Raw genomic sequence first — 14,409 nt, 5'->3', positions numbered from 1 at the left:
AGGTCGATTATCAAAACATTTGCAAGTGACCCTGCTGAGGGGGCCTGATCCATCCGTGCCCTTCAATTTAGTTCCAGTATTGTACTATGCCATTCCACCTTTAAAAGATCAGCACACTAATATAGGTGTATCTACAATAGATATTAGTTTGTATTCTATTAATCTTTACATTATTTTGTAACTTCTGCTATGCCAATTATTGTCAACTCATCCTGCTCAAGGTCAAGTGACTTCACATCCTTGGTAGATTTAAGGTCAAAGGTCATAGGAGATTGCTTTGATGTATTTGTCAAAGATGTATGATGTAATTTACGCTACCCCTGCAATTTTAGTGAATTGGCATCCGTAAGCAGTAGGTTTGGACCATCCTTTATTATAATCATGTGTGCTTGAGTTTAGAGCTCGAGCAGCCCACTATCACCCTGAGAAGCCTGTGACCTCACTGGAAGTCCACCGCTGAAGGAGTTTTACTTGGTCCTGCTTGCAGAGCCATAGTTGGAAGGACTGCCGGACCAAAGAGGCAAACCATCACAACCCACAAGGTTGAGACCCAGTAGCCCATTCTTGCCCCATGGCCCATGAACACGGTCTGACAGTTGCACTTCTAGAACATGTCTCTAATAGCAAACACATGTACAGTTTGCCGTCATGCCAGGTGTTCAATAAAAATTTCTAATTTTGTGGAAACTTAACTGCTGAATAGAAAAACATGTAACACTGTCTGCACCACCAGGATCTGTAATTGGTATAGCTGACCGGTAGATACTAATGTAGAAGAGACATTGATTTTTGCCTTCCTAGTCAGAACCGAAATGTCCAGTGTTGAACCTTTCTTTAAAGTATATGTACATTGGTACAATTCACTGCGGGGTCCTCTCAATTCAGCTTGTCAAGGAACCTTAGTAGAGGAGCTAACAGCATAGTAAACAAGAATCCATCAGACTCCATTTGTATGCTTCGCTAGGATTGTAAGTGTGTGGTCCTTCCATCAGCTGTTACTTTTCTTGCAGGATGCAGTGACCACACTTTTAAAGGATTGGAGTTTTTCGGAAATGACCGTAGGGTGGTGAAGGCCGACTCGGACCAACAATGTCAACAGTTGTGCAAAGAAGATCCTTTATGCCAGTTTTTTACTTATTTGGATGGCGACTTCTTTAACGTACCCCAACGGTAACTTTTCCTTCTTTAATTCAAGTTTGAATAAATTTCTTATCACACTTGTATAACGAACTAGAATGAAGTAATGCATCCGAATATTTTTATTGCTTCTTGAGATGAGCAACAAGGAGCTCTAGGTGGCTTAAGTGTGTGGTTGTTTTTATTTATTTTTTTATTCCAATGTATTGGTACTCCGATGTATCAGTGTTAGATGGCTTTTGATTTATTGTGCTATTGGTAGTTTCAAATAGTGCTCAGATCGCCAGTTAGCTGGTTCTGTGCACTTACAAACAGTAATGTGTTATAGGGACCAGGAGATGTGTACTTGTGGTGGGTCAGATACTTATGAGCTACTGTGACCGGAAGGTTTGGCTGCACTTCAAAGGCCTCGTGCCATTCAGAAGTCTGGGGGGCTCGCCAGGAAGTTATTAGCAGGTACAAAGGTTCTGTTTTACACTGTAGCCTCAGTTTGTAAAACATAATGATATTGCTTGACCATGGATTCCTCAGTGATATTCATGGCAGCCAATGGCTTGGCTTAGTTTATTTACAAATGAGTTGGCCTACCTGATTAAACACTGGGGAGATACTGAACATCCCAGTGTACTGGAAGTAAAGTGCAGGACACTGAACACCACTTGTTCCAATAGCCCTCAGGACAGAGTGCTTGGGATAGAAATCTGTTCCCACTATTGAGAATGACATTCCATCCACCTTAAAATGGTGTCCTGTTAAGTTTGTTTTATCAATTGGAGTCTGACTACAGCGTTTTCTCTTTGGAGAAGATGGTATCACACTGGTTGATCTTGCTCTGTTCGGCTGCCACGCTCCCAGAGGAGTTGGAAGAGCACCTATTCATGGAATATCTCACTGCTGAGCACCTGTACTCTGGTGTTCTCTGAGAAAGTGGCTCTGTATATACTGTTCCCAAATGGGTACAGAGTCCACAGTCCCCAGAGGTTTGGCAGAGGTTAAAGTTTGATATAACCTTACTCCCTAAAGTGGTAGCTTGGTCGAGCAATAAGGCGGTATCAGGACAGTGTAAAGCATTTGTTGCACACACTGTCAGCAAATGGTGTCACATACTCAAGAACTGAACTCTAGGCCAATGGTTTATATAAAAAATATATGGTTTTATTTTAGAACTAACAATGGGTATCCAAATATACTTTCTCAGAATGAGAGGCTTTAGTTAAATACTATTGCAATATGCAATTGACGTTACAGGTTGGTGCAATAGGCAACACCATTTCAAACACAATAATACATTGAGCTCAATGTGAGTTTTAAGTTATTTGCAATAGATTACTTTCAGTATTACTTTTCTAACTCCAGGACTGGATCCTAGATTCAGTCTTGGGACAGTTCTTGGAAACAAGTGAGTAAATTAGTCTTAGTTACTGTTGTGATTTTTAGGCAATATTTTGCTTTTTTAAAAGTTGACACTTCGAAGAAATTTCAGAAGAAACCAGTCAATGTTACCCTATGGAAGAAAATTAGGTTATGGGATTTTGGGTAAATACTCGACTGGCAGAGTTAAGGTTCTGGGCGCAGACTCTGGTCTCCCAGGGTCAGGTTGGTACAGTTGTTACACCCTCTGCAGCACTGGGGCGGCCGGGTGCAGTGTGAGTTAGGCCCAATATCCTATAGGAGGCAGGGGGGGGCGCCTTGGTTGGTGGCTGCTGACTGGCAGGCCACGCGGCTGTGGGAGCTGGGCTACTGGTCACTTGCTCAGGGCAAATGGGGAAGTAGAAGTAACTGCCAGGGCCACTCTGGCGGCTGGGTGCTTTTGAGCCTTCGGGTGCTCAATGGATATCAGTGGGAAAGCTCCAGGACTAACTAAGGCTGCAAGCTCGGACGAAGATTCTTCAGGTGTCACCACCACTTTGAGAGGTAAGTTGGGTAGTTGGAGGATAGGTAGGTACCCATGAGTCCGGCACGGGGGCCGCAGGGTGCTGGGGTGCTTTTTGATGTCGGGGAAATCTTACCCTCTGTTGATCACGGTTGGGGGGGGGGGGATCCCTGGTTCTGAGGCTGCAGGCATCCGGAGCATCTAGGTGGGTCCTTGGGTGCCAGAATTTGGGGTCACGGTCACTGGGGGGGGGGGACGTCCTCTGGGTCTTTGTCCACTCTGGCACAGGCCAGGCTTGGCAGGTGCAGTGTGTGTCAGGTTTGCGGTTCCGGGCTGGTGCCAGGGGTTAGAAACTTGCTTTGAGCAGAGCCGCTGCTCATGGGAGTCCCAGATGTCCAGAGTCAGAAGGTAGCCAGGTCCTCCGGGGTTTGTGAGGTTGCTGGCCACAAGAGGTGCTGGGATTTAGCAGGGGCAGGTTTGACAGTCGACAGGCCGGTAGGTCTGGGACCAAAGCAGTGGGTGTCTTCCTCTTAGCAGCTGCACGGCAGGTCTTCTTTCTTCTTGCTCTTTGCTTTTTCGGAATTTGGAATCTGAGGGAGGAAGGTTTAGGGGGCCCCTAAGTACTAGATTTAGGGGCATTACAGGTAAAGGGCAGGGACCAATGGGTCCCTGGGGTGGGTACACCCCTATCCTGCCACACTCCTGTGGGAGGGGGGGCAGTAGCATAGTCCTGATTGGGCAGGGCTTCCCATATTCTAGATGGCGAGAGCCCGGAGATGTGCTTCACCTCGCCTCCCCCACCTGAGGGGTGGGGTTGGCTGAGGCTGGCACATCCCCTGTCCTTACTTGGGGTTTCCGGACAGTCTTCCCACCAGAGTGAGGGTCAGAACTGGTGGGGGACAGTTTGCTGGGTACAGCAAGTGGCCTGGAGAAGCTCAAAGGCGGCATGTCTTTGAAGCTCCCCCCTGCCCATCCTGGGGGAGGAGACCTAGCACCTTGCCCAGGAAGTGCATTGTTGCAGGCCCAGAAGAGCGGGGGCTCTCCACCCAGGGGTCCAACATGTCTGCTGTGTGGCAGCCTCCCAGACAAGACATGGATTGTAGGTTGGGTTTCAGGGGGCATATCGAAGATGCCCTCTGTAGTGCTTTGTACATTAAACCCGCACTGATGCAAGTATGGGATTTAATGTGCTGAGAAGTTTGATATCAAACTTATCGGTGGTGCCATTATGGTGCTGTGGAGTTCGTGTTTGACCTCTCAGCACCATATACTCTTAAATGGCAGCGCTGCACTTAGTGCTCAGGAATGGACCTGGGTACTGTAGGGGCACAGGGCTCATGCTCCTGTGGCCACCACTGGCATAGGGCACCCAGCTAGAGGGGTGGCTGATTTATGCAAGGGCAGTGTAGGTTGTGGGCATGGCACACAGAGGTGCCATGTCGACTCTGTTTTGTCTTGTACCCAGACACACAGCCTGTAAGGGCAGTGTGTGTTACGGTACAGGGCCTCTAAGGGTGGCACACGAAGTGCTGCAGCCCTTAGAGGCCTTCCCTGGTCACAAGGCCCTGGGTACCTAGGGTACCATTTACCAGGGGCTGACATGTGACCAGGGTTTGCCAATTTGGGGTTTTAGGGAAGGAACATAGGCCCTGGGCACCTGATTGGCAGGAGTCCAGGGCACACTCAGTACATTCAGCAAAAAGTGGGGGCATACCATGCAAGAAAGATGGCACTTTCTCAGTCTGTCACTGCTGAGCACCTGTGCATGGAATATCTCACTGAGCACCTGTGTACGGGTGGTCTCTTCCTGCTGAGCACCTGTGTACAGGTGGTCTGTCACTGCTGGAACTTGTCTATGCTGAACCTCTGCCACTGTTGCGCTACTGTCCAAAGCGGATCTCTGTGCCTGTCTCCAGTGTGTATTGCTTACTGTTGTGCCCAGTCTACAATGTATTTCTATCACTTCATCTGTATACAATGCATAGCTGTCTGTGCTGGGGCAGACGTGTCTACAGTAAATCTGTCACCGCTACGATCCTCCCTACAGTGCCGGTCACCACCGAGGTCCTGTGTACAGTGTAGCGTGGTCACTGCACACGAGTACAATGTAAATTTGTCACCATCGACCTCCTGTCTACAGTGTATCATTGTCACTGCACATAGATACAATGTATCTGTTTTACCACTGAGCAACGGTGTGCGGTGCACCTCTTCCACTGCTGGGACTAATGCGCCTACAGTGTGTCTGGCACTGCTGAGCTCCAGTCTACGAGGTATCGCTGCTGTTGCGCCCACTTACAATGTATCTCTTAGCACTGAGCTCCCCCTACTCCCTGTGTGCAGTGTATCTGCCTCTGCTGAGCTCCTTCAGCAGTGCATTTCAGTCACTGCCGACAAGTGTCTACAGTGAATCTGTTATGTCTGCGCTCCTGACTACACCCAATCTCTGTCACTGCTGAGGTGACAGTCCGCAAAGTATCTGTTTCTACTCCGACATTTGCCTACAGTGAATCACTGGCACTGCTGAGCTCCTGTCTACAGTGCACCTGTCAGTGTATCTCGGTCACTGCACCTGTTTCCAATGTACGTCACTTTCGAGCTTCATTTCGCAGTGCACTTGTGTCGCTGCTGATGCACCGGTGTACAGTGCATCACTTTCAGCGCTCCAGCCTTCAGGGGATCTGTCACTGGTGCAGCCAGCCCACGGCGTATGTCTGTCACTGCACCTGTGTACAGTGTAGATCTGTCACTGCGGAAGGACCTGTCTACAACGGATTCTGTCACTGGAACTCTTTCCTAGAGTGAATCTTTCACTGTTTCTATTCTGTCGTTTCATACACTGCACCATGTTCAAGCAGCGCAGCACGTTGTCAATCAGTGAAATGAGTGCTGTGTAATAAGAGTATAAATGCGTTACCAGTGTGAATTACCAGAGGTCAAGTGACATTTCCTTCTGGGAATATTTCTCAAAGCTAAGTTTGCTGCAAGCTGCTCTTTCAACCTGTTCAATGCACTGAGGATGATGGGAGTGAGGAGGAAAGCAGGGTGCTGTGTGTGCATGAGCGTGCTGTGCCTCCAGCCCCGCCTTCGTCTAATCAGGTTAGTCTGAAGTTTCTAGTCTTTTCCGTGGCTAAGGAGTGGTTTACAGCTGGTGGGAAAACAAACAACTCCCCAGCTAAAACCAGAGCAAAACCTCAAACGTGAGCAAATGGAATTTGAACCATCTTCTTATGACCAGTTAAATTGTGTAATAAGGAAGTAGATCAGAATACATTCCAAACAATCCCTTTATGTAATGGTATTAAAAATAGAATGCTGGATTTCAAGTACATAAATAAACCATCTGGAAAAATACAAACCAATTCAGAAAAAAAATCACGCCAACAAATTTAAAAAAAGCATAATTGGTTGATTGAACCTGATTTATTGAGATGTTTTTATTTTAGGGTTGACAGCTCCAGAAATATTATTTATATTGATTTGTTATATTATAGCGGTCATGTTTCTTTTTTTGTTTCGTAAAAGAACGAAGTTGCATCTAGTAAATATCCCCATGAACTTAATAGATAAATGAATGTTCACAACTTGTGTAGGGTATTCCTGTTATGTACAACAACAAAAATTCACTCCTGAAAATATGAACTGTAGTAATAGCACATGTGCACAGAACTGAACTTCTGCAAGCCATATATTTTTTTTAATGATATGCGCTGTGCATGCACACAGCAAACTGGGAGGTTCCTGGGCACCCTTTTCAGCGGTGTGTGGTTAGTGCGATGTTGGATGTAGTGTGGGATATGTTGGTTACGTTGCGGCATATATGCGTGAAATGTTGGGAGAATGTTGGAGTCGTCACAGCTGGGCATACTTATTAGTTTGAATTCATCATAGTTAATAACTTGTGTCTATATTGATGGGAGATGCCAGGTTTTTATTGCTTCTGGAATTGGAGGTGGCCTGCCCCTTATGACGGAGAGAATGGAGAGACTCACAAGATAAAATATTTTTCTGTTTTTAGTTGCATGTAAAAACCAGAATCTGCAGATAAGTGGACTCCCGAAATATGAGGGTGGACAATATTGTGTATTGCCACCTACAGAGCTTGGAAAAATAGTGCTTCCACTAAACTATAAAAAAGCGATTTAGTATTTACTTCAGATGAATGACCATTGGTAAAACCAATAGGTCAGACGTTGGCCGCCAGCCTTCTGGCAATTCTTGTTATGGTTTTTGCAAAACTTTGTTTTGGAATATGCCTAGCTCTTGTCAATATTTAATAATTTGCGACTGGCAAAACTTTTTGGGTCTCAAACACAAATTATCATAGTACTATCTGGCACTGAAGGGAGCTACTTAAGTTAATTAATCTATTGGCTGAAGGAAGACTTCAAGAAAGAACCGGGTCAAGTAAGAGGGAAGGCAAGAGAATGAGGGCAAGTGGGTAAAAGAGGATACGTAGGCAAAGGAAGTAGGGAAGAGGGGAAGACAGGCTAAGAAATTATGATGGCTAAAAAGAAGCAAGATGGCAAAGAGCAAGAGGGCAGGAAAGTTAGGAAGAAGGAAGGCAACTAATGTGAAAGAAGGAAGGCAAAAACAAGGAAATACAGAATGATAGAGGAAAGGAAAAAATGGTAGGTAAGAGCAGGAAAGAATAGAAAAAAGATGGGAAGACGGAAAGAGGAGAGTAAGCAAGTAAGGGCAGGCAAGAGAAGGAAATCAGAAAAGAGGGGGAAAAAAAGGGGAAACAACAGGGAAAGGAGGAAACAGAAGGAAGTAAAGCTATAGAGAAAGCAGAGTGTTTAGGAAAGCAAAGGGCAAGAAAGAAGGCAAAAAAATGGTAAGGAAGGCAAGATGGCAAGAGGAGGAATGGAAGAGAAGGGGGGAAAAAGGGTACAAGGGAACTAAGTAAGAGGGAAGTTGAGAGTGAAGGAAAGACTGCAAAGTGGGAAAAGCAAAAGGTGAGAGGCAAGCATGAAAGGCAAAACCAGGGAAGAGGGGACAGAGCAGAGGAAAGAAGGAAATAAAGACAGAATGAAAGGCCTGAAAGCAGGCCAGAATGAGAAGGAAAGAAAGCAGTTAAGAAAGACCAGAATGAAATGGCTAGAGGGGGGAAAAGAAAGAAGGAAATCAGACCAGAGAATGAAGAAAAAGGAAGGAAATCAATAAAAGAGGTTCCAATATACAAAAACTACTGAACCGTTTCAAATGGGCATAATCTGGTATGCTGTGAAACAGCAGCAGTCAAATGCAAACCACTCCCTGATGAATTTACAACAGCATTGGCAGGAAATGGGATCTGATCAAACTGGAAAGGTCACCAGAAGCATCCTGCTATCACATCAAGTTCTAAATACAAAGGCAACACTAAAATTATACGGTAAACACCAAAGCACTGCACCTGAAGGACTAGCTTGTGTGCGGACGTGCTACTTGTAAGAGCAAACTGCAGTCACTCAAAGTAAAGTGAACCTGTGGTTTAAGTAGGCTGACCCGCTGCCACATGCTAAATTCTGTGGTGGGAAGAACCAAAAATGTAAATGACGCGACTGACCAATGGATGAAGATTGGTGACTAAAAGCACCAATATGTATCTATTGTATATATATATAAAAATAATCAAAAGGTCTTGGCTAACGCCAGACCTAAAAATAGGATAAAGCATAAATCCGCTCCTGTCCTGAAACAAAGCATGCAAATTGAACCCAAGCAGCCTTTCCAAGGGAAAATACCACATAATTATCCCCTTTCAAAAGATTTCCACCTTAAATGTGTCTAATTGTCTTCTCCTTGTGATCCATGATGCCAGCAACACATTAAAACTTCCAAAGAAGGAAATCGCACCTCCTGGTGAATGAGAAACCAAGCTTCACGGAGAAAAATCTGATCGAAGTAGCTATAGTCAATTGCCTTTTCTCTTTAAAATAATTTACTATAGTCTGATAAATTTGAGAATTATGCTGATTTTCTACCAGTTCGCAGAAAGATGGTTTGCACCATTACATTTCTCAATATCCGTGTCAACATTTAATTTTGGGCATTTGTGCGTTTTGCATATTAGTTGTTCATGACAGTGGAATCTCAAACGTCAGCAAGTCCTAAATCCGTGCAAGTCCTAAAATGAACGCAAATACTCTGCGCCTGTTCCAACCATAACACCAGTAAATAACCCCACCAAGGCCTCATTTCACCCAATGAATTGAGTACGAATGTTTGTTCCTGTTTTAGCAGTTGTAATTATTTTGCGTTGTGTGCAAATAGAGCAACGTAGTAGTCAAATAATGAAGTTCTAAATTATCTACTAAAACCTAGTGACAATCCAGTGTAAAACATAATTGTGTCATGGAATTTTAGAGCCAGTTTTATCCCCTGCTCCAAAATGGACATGATTGATTACGTTTTAAATCTAATAAACGTTGTTTTTGGTTTTTTAAATTTTTACGGGTTTTTTCCACTGCAGGAAGGACTGTTACATGAAGAGCGTGATTGCACTCCCGAAGCTTTCTCAGATAAATGACCTAGCAGGCGCGGTGTCTGGATTTTCGAGAAGACCATAGAAGGATTCCATCACAGGTAAACCAGACATGTCATGACAAGCTTTGGCCATATGGATGCCACTTTCAGGTAGCCTGGGTTATCTGTCATGTGATTTATTTTATTTCTTTATTTTTTATTGTTAATGCCGTTCTACCTGTAAATTCTGTAGTAGAGGGCTACGACCAATTTACAAATATCCCACAAGTTAACACATTGTAGGGAAGAAAGAGAATTAAATGGTTGATGGAACAAATGTCAGTAGATCATGTGGTATTAATTTTAAGTACAGTAGGAAAGGAGAGACCACAGATTAGGAAAATCAACAGGTGGCAGTGAGGGGGCAGGAGGAAATATTAATTAATGAGGGAATGGAGACCGGGTAGAAGACAACCGGTGAGGTCAGTGGGAGCAAAACAGTTCCACAATTGGGCAACGGGTGATCAGGTGGGTTTTCAGTTTTTTCCTGAAATGAAGATCTAAATGTAATGTGCGGAGACCCGAGGTACAGCTGGATGAAGGGGTCTCTTTCCCTGAAAGCAGACCTGGGCCCCAAAAGCCAGGCAACCATATGGCTGTGGACATAAAACCTGGTTTAAATGAGACGAAGGAAAAAACTGAACATCAAAACAGGGCATTGCAGAGGGAGGAATGGAGGTCTAGAGATTATTTTGTAATCAAATTAAGATAAGTGCATATAAACTAAATTTCAGTCAACAGTTCAAGAGCAATTCTTTTAATTTAGGCTACTAATGAAAGAATCATTAAAACACTTTATAGACGGACCATAGTAGCAATGGAGGCAGAATTCAATTTATGTAACATTTGAATGACCTCTCACTCTGCAGAAGACAGATGTATTTTACGTATTTGAAAACACTTTGGACCAAAAAGGATATGACATGGTTCATTAGGGGTCATCCACGTGCTCTTGCAGACCTCTTCTCTTGGAGGCCTAGTGCTTCTCTTTAAATAAACTTCTAGGCACACACCCAAAAGCACCAAGAGATGGGCCAGGAACCTACATTAATCAGTAAGACACCACATTACTGAATTCTCTCAGGCTGACTTGATACTACAAAGTTTTCACTTTCATGTGAGTCAAATCATTTGCAGCGAAGGTCCTTCCTACAACCTCTCCTCCTGGGGAACAACTGGCACCTTAGGAGCTGCTATTGCACGTTTTACCAAAGACCTTTCCACTTCTGGGTTAGTTAAAAAAATGAAAAAAGTAACTCTAGAGAATGAACTGCATCTCCCTTCTCAGTCACTTTAACATAAAGTAGTCATTCGATGTGACCAGAACATGAAACTCTGTGGATAAATTAAAGTTTCAAAAGACAATGAGGAGAACAAATTAAAAGATCACAATGGGAAGCTGCAGGCTGAAGAATGGAGAGCTCGAGGCCCCCATTTAAACCCCTACCCTATTGGTAGACCAACTAGGAGCTGAGTATTAGAGTGCGAGAAGAGAAATATGGCTCCAGAGAATATACGTCACAAATGTTTTCTGGTGTAGTTGTGTAGGATAGTGGGCATCAGATATCAAGCCTTATACTTGCTAGTGAGTGCAATATTGAAGCAATTTGCCAGCCATGGAAGCCAATCAGTGAGTCACTTGTCCCCTCCCCAAGTCACCACAGCTCAACGCTCAAAGTGAGATTCAGCCTGTGAAGACAGGCACTCTAGGAGACCTAGCAGACTTCTAGCATACATACCATCCATAGCAGTCCAACGAGCCATCCCACCACATTTGAAAAAGCAGATTGTGATGGGAAAAGGTCAACCCTGAGTGACCAGATAAGAGCCCATTACAGGAAGTGTACCCGTTGCTGGGTGTTTTGCATAGATGGATGCAAGCTCAGAACAGATGACTTGGGGTAGCATGCATGGAACACATGACTTGGGGTAGCATGCATGGAACACATGACTTGGGGTAGCATGCATGGAACAGATGACTTGGGGTAGCATGCATGGAACAGATGACTTGGGGTAGCATGCATGGAACAGATGACTTGGGGTAGCATGCATGGAACAGATGACTTGGGGTAGCATGCATGGAACACATGACTTGGGGTAGCATGCATGGAACACATGACTTGGGGTAGCATGCATGGAACAGATGACTTGGGGTAGCATGCATGGGCTGACAACAAACACTTCTGCAAGCCGCTTGTCCCTTTCCTCAAGGTCCCAGAGCAGTCCAAGTGAGGCTTCTGGAGGCTAAAGAGCAAGTGTATGAAGACTGGAGTCAGGAGGCCTGGCACACTTCCAGCAGGAGGACAAGCCTTAGGGGCCAAAAGATCCATGCCTAAAATGTGGGAGGGTTGAACAGGGAACAGGTCACCACTGAGTGACAGGAGGAGATTACCTATACCAGGATGTGTATCTGTTTCTAGGTAAGGATGTGAGTTCAGAATAGGTTGGCCACAGATTAGCACAATACGACCAAGAAGTTCTAGGTTCGTGGAATAGACCTTATTAATATCATTGACTCGGCTGTTTCTTTTGTGGTGTGGGTGGGAAATATAGCAGAGCTTTACCCCAATTTTAGTGTCAGTTTTGAAAATCGCTGATTCCACTGCCCAGTTTTGAAGCAGAGCTCTGCTTCAACCTGGGCTTCACCTCCTCCGATGCTTTTCTGCCTCAATGAAATGTGTAAACTGCTACATTACTTAACAATATAATGAGAAATATGAGTCCAGCGTCTTGAACTAGGATTGTGAAATCAATCAGTTTAAAATTCAACACATTTCTCAGTATTTGCCTCTGCAGTACATGGTGAGGGGAATGAATGACTCCACTTCCACCCCCCCTTGTCCTCTGTCTTGCCCTGCTCATCACCCACACCCCTGTTTGTGGTGTCGATGCCTAAACAAGGGTCACTGGACATACCTGACAAAGGTCTTTATTTTCACTTAACACTTTAAATTATTTCTCTTATGATTTATGGCTGTAGCTTCTGGTTTAAAAATTTTGTTTTTATATACAATGTGAGCTGTAATTTCTCTTTATGATGATTTGTGTTTTTTTGAACAAATGTCGAATTGTTTACACATGTGAACAATCATTTTCTATATGTCTACCACATGCATGCAATTTAAAATAATTTTTAAAAATGTTTTCTTAACGGATTGTTGGCAACGCCCCAGTCTAAATTGTTTTCATGCAAAATTTTATCTGAGACCAGATAGTTACTTTGGAGTTCATAGAGCCTTAAATGAAGATCAATAGTCTCCTTCAATTTGAAACAGTACCATTAACATTTAAAATAAAAATTTTAACCACAGCCCTCCCCGCACGACTTGTTCAATGACCTAGATTTCCAAGAGCGTCCTGCATACTGAGTATAATTCATTTCCCTATTTAAAGTAGAAGGGCAGTGCAAGCTCCCCCCTTTATCTGCCCCCCCCCCCCATTCATCGCTAAGCAGCCAATCCGTGCCAATTGGTAAATAATGGTGGCCGATTGCCCGTTTTTTTTTTTCTTTTTGCTCAAAGCAAGTATTGGGTTGGTTAGACCAGCAGCCCAACACTAGCCTAGTAGTTGTCTGCCTGAGCCTGGTCAGTGCTTTCCACCCGAGTCCTGCATGATACTAGCCACCATAGACCTAACCAGGGCCAGGTTTTCAGAGTTTCCACTGGCTGTGAAAATTTTGTGTATGTAGATGCATGTTATGCAGATCTTCTGAAAACTGGGCTTGGATCAGGCCTTCGTTAGGCATCTGTGGTTTAAGACGTTGTGCATATTTGGCGGGCACAGCTTTCAAATCCACATTCCTCAGTGAATAACCCATTTTATCTGACTTACTTAAATGGTGACCAGGTTTCTGAGCTGACGTTCTTTTGAGAATTACTTATGTCTTCAACACACAAAGCTGACTTGTTATCTTCATTTGACAGGTTGATTAACCCCATCCCTGAGAGCTCCTGCTGGGCTCAGGAGAAAAGGCTGCTGATTGGTCCAGCCAATAACGAGATCACACTCCACCTGATATTCTGAGGTCTTCTGGGTGCTGTTTGGTGAATCCTTTTTCTGTAGAAATCTATACTTTTTACATTTAAAAAAAATAAACCCAGTAAAATGCAAATCTTTGAATTGGCTGGTCTGTATTTTTTTTATTTGATTCTTGTATATGTTTAGTTTGCCTGTACAGCATGAGTTGCAGAACCGGATTACTTCTAGGTACTATTGGATTAGTGGAGTCTACTGGTTAAAATTGTTTTACTCCATAGACTTTTTTGGATTCACATACTGTGCATATTCCGCCATCTACTGGTTGGAGTCGGAAAGTGCTTTACATTTTTTCCCTCTTGGATGGTTGCCTGGTTCCCACGGTCAGGCTATTACCCCCACCTCCCCCCTGTGTGTGTAAACTCTCAGATTTCTTGTTTTTTCCGCCATGGAGATGGGAGGTGCACCGAAGACGTCTGGGGAAAACGCAGTAGTAGGTGCTGGCAAGAAGGAAAACCCACCAGAAACTCCGGAGAGAGGTGGTACCTTGAAAGGTTGCACGAGGGAAGAAATCTTCGAGCAAAAAAGCCCTTTTCGGCACTGCTCACTTGGATCCTCATGCACTGCAAGTAAATTTTTCCCAGGCAGAATACAGCCTCCAGGTATTTAGGGGGGGTTTCCTGAAGCTGAGGCTTCATCAAACGAGTTAAGAATTTGCCTTTTCATATTTAATATGAGCGAAGCACACATGAATTGCCCCAGGTGCTAGTTAGAAAACTTGAAATAAAATACCCTTTTTTTTTTTTTGTCTCGGCTAGCGAAGGCTGCGCTTGCGCAGTCTCACTCGTGAGATTTAATGACTTGGAGAAGAGGGGCTTGAACCCGCCTCTCTCCTCTTCTCCATTGGCTGGCCT

At 44.3% G+C, this 14,409-nt stretch overlaps 1 protein-coding gene across 1 annotated transcript in view; it reads left to right on the top strand.

Annotated features, from left to right (window-relative positions):
- The window catches only part of LOC146856183 (coagulation factor XI-like), an 87,767-nt gene extending 74,128 nt beyond the window's left edge, over window positions 1–13,639 (top strand). The window contains exons 9-11 of the mRNA XM_085654236.1: window positions 1,011–1,170; window positions 9,468–9,580; window positions 13,444–13,639. Coding sequence (XP_085510362.1) covers window positions 1,011–1,170; window positions 9,468–9,564 — 257 coding nt within the window. The 3' untranslated portion in view covers window positions 9,565–9,580; window positions 13,444–13,639. The remainder of the gene's footprint in view (window positions 1–1,010; window positions 1,171–9,467; window positions 9,581–13,443) is intronic.
- Window positions 13,640–14,409: the final 770 nt, after the last annotated feature.

The sequence above is a fragment of the Triturus cristatus genome, chromosome 4_1 (genome assembly GCF_964204655.1).
Source record: "Triturus cristatus chromosome 4_1, aTriCri1.1, whole genome shotgun sequence".
In the NCBI taxonomy this organism is placed as follows: Eukaryota; Metazoa; Chordata; class Amphibia; order Caudata; family Salamandridae; genus Triturus; species Triturus cristatus.
The sequence above is the reverse complement of the archived record's forward strand: the minus strand, read 5'-3'. Positions and strand labels throughout refer to the sequence as shown.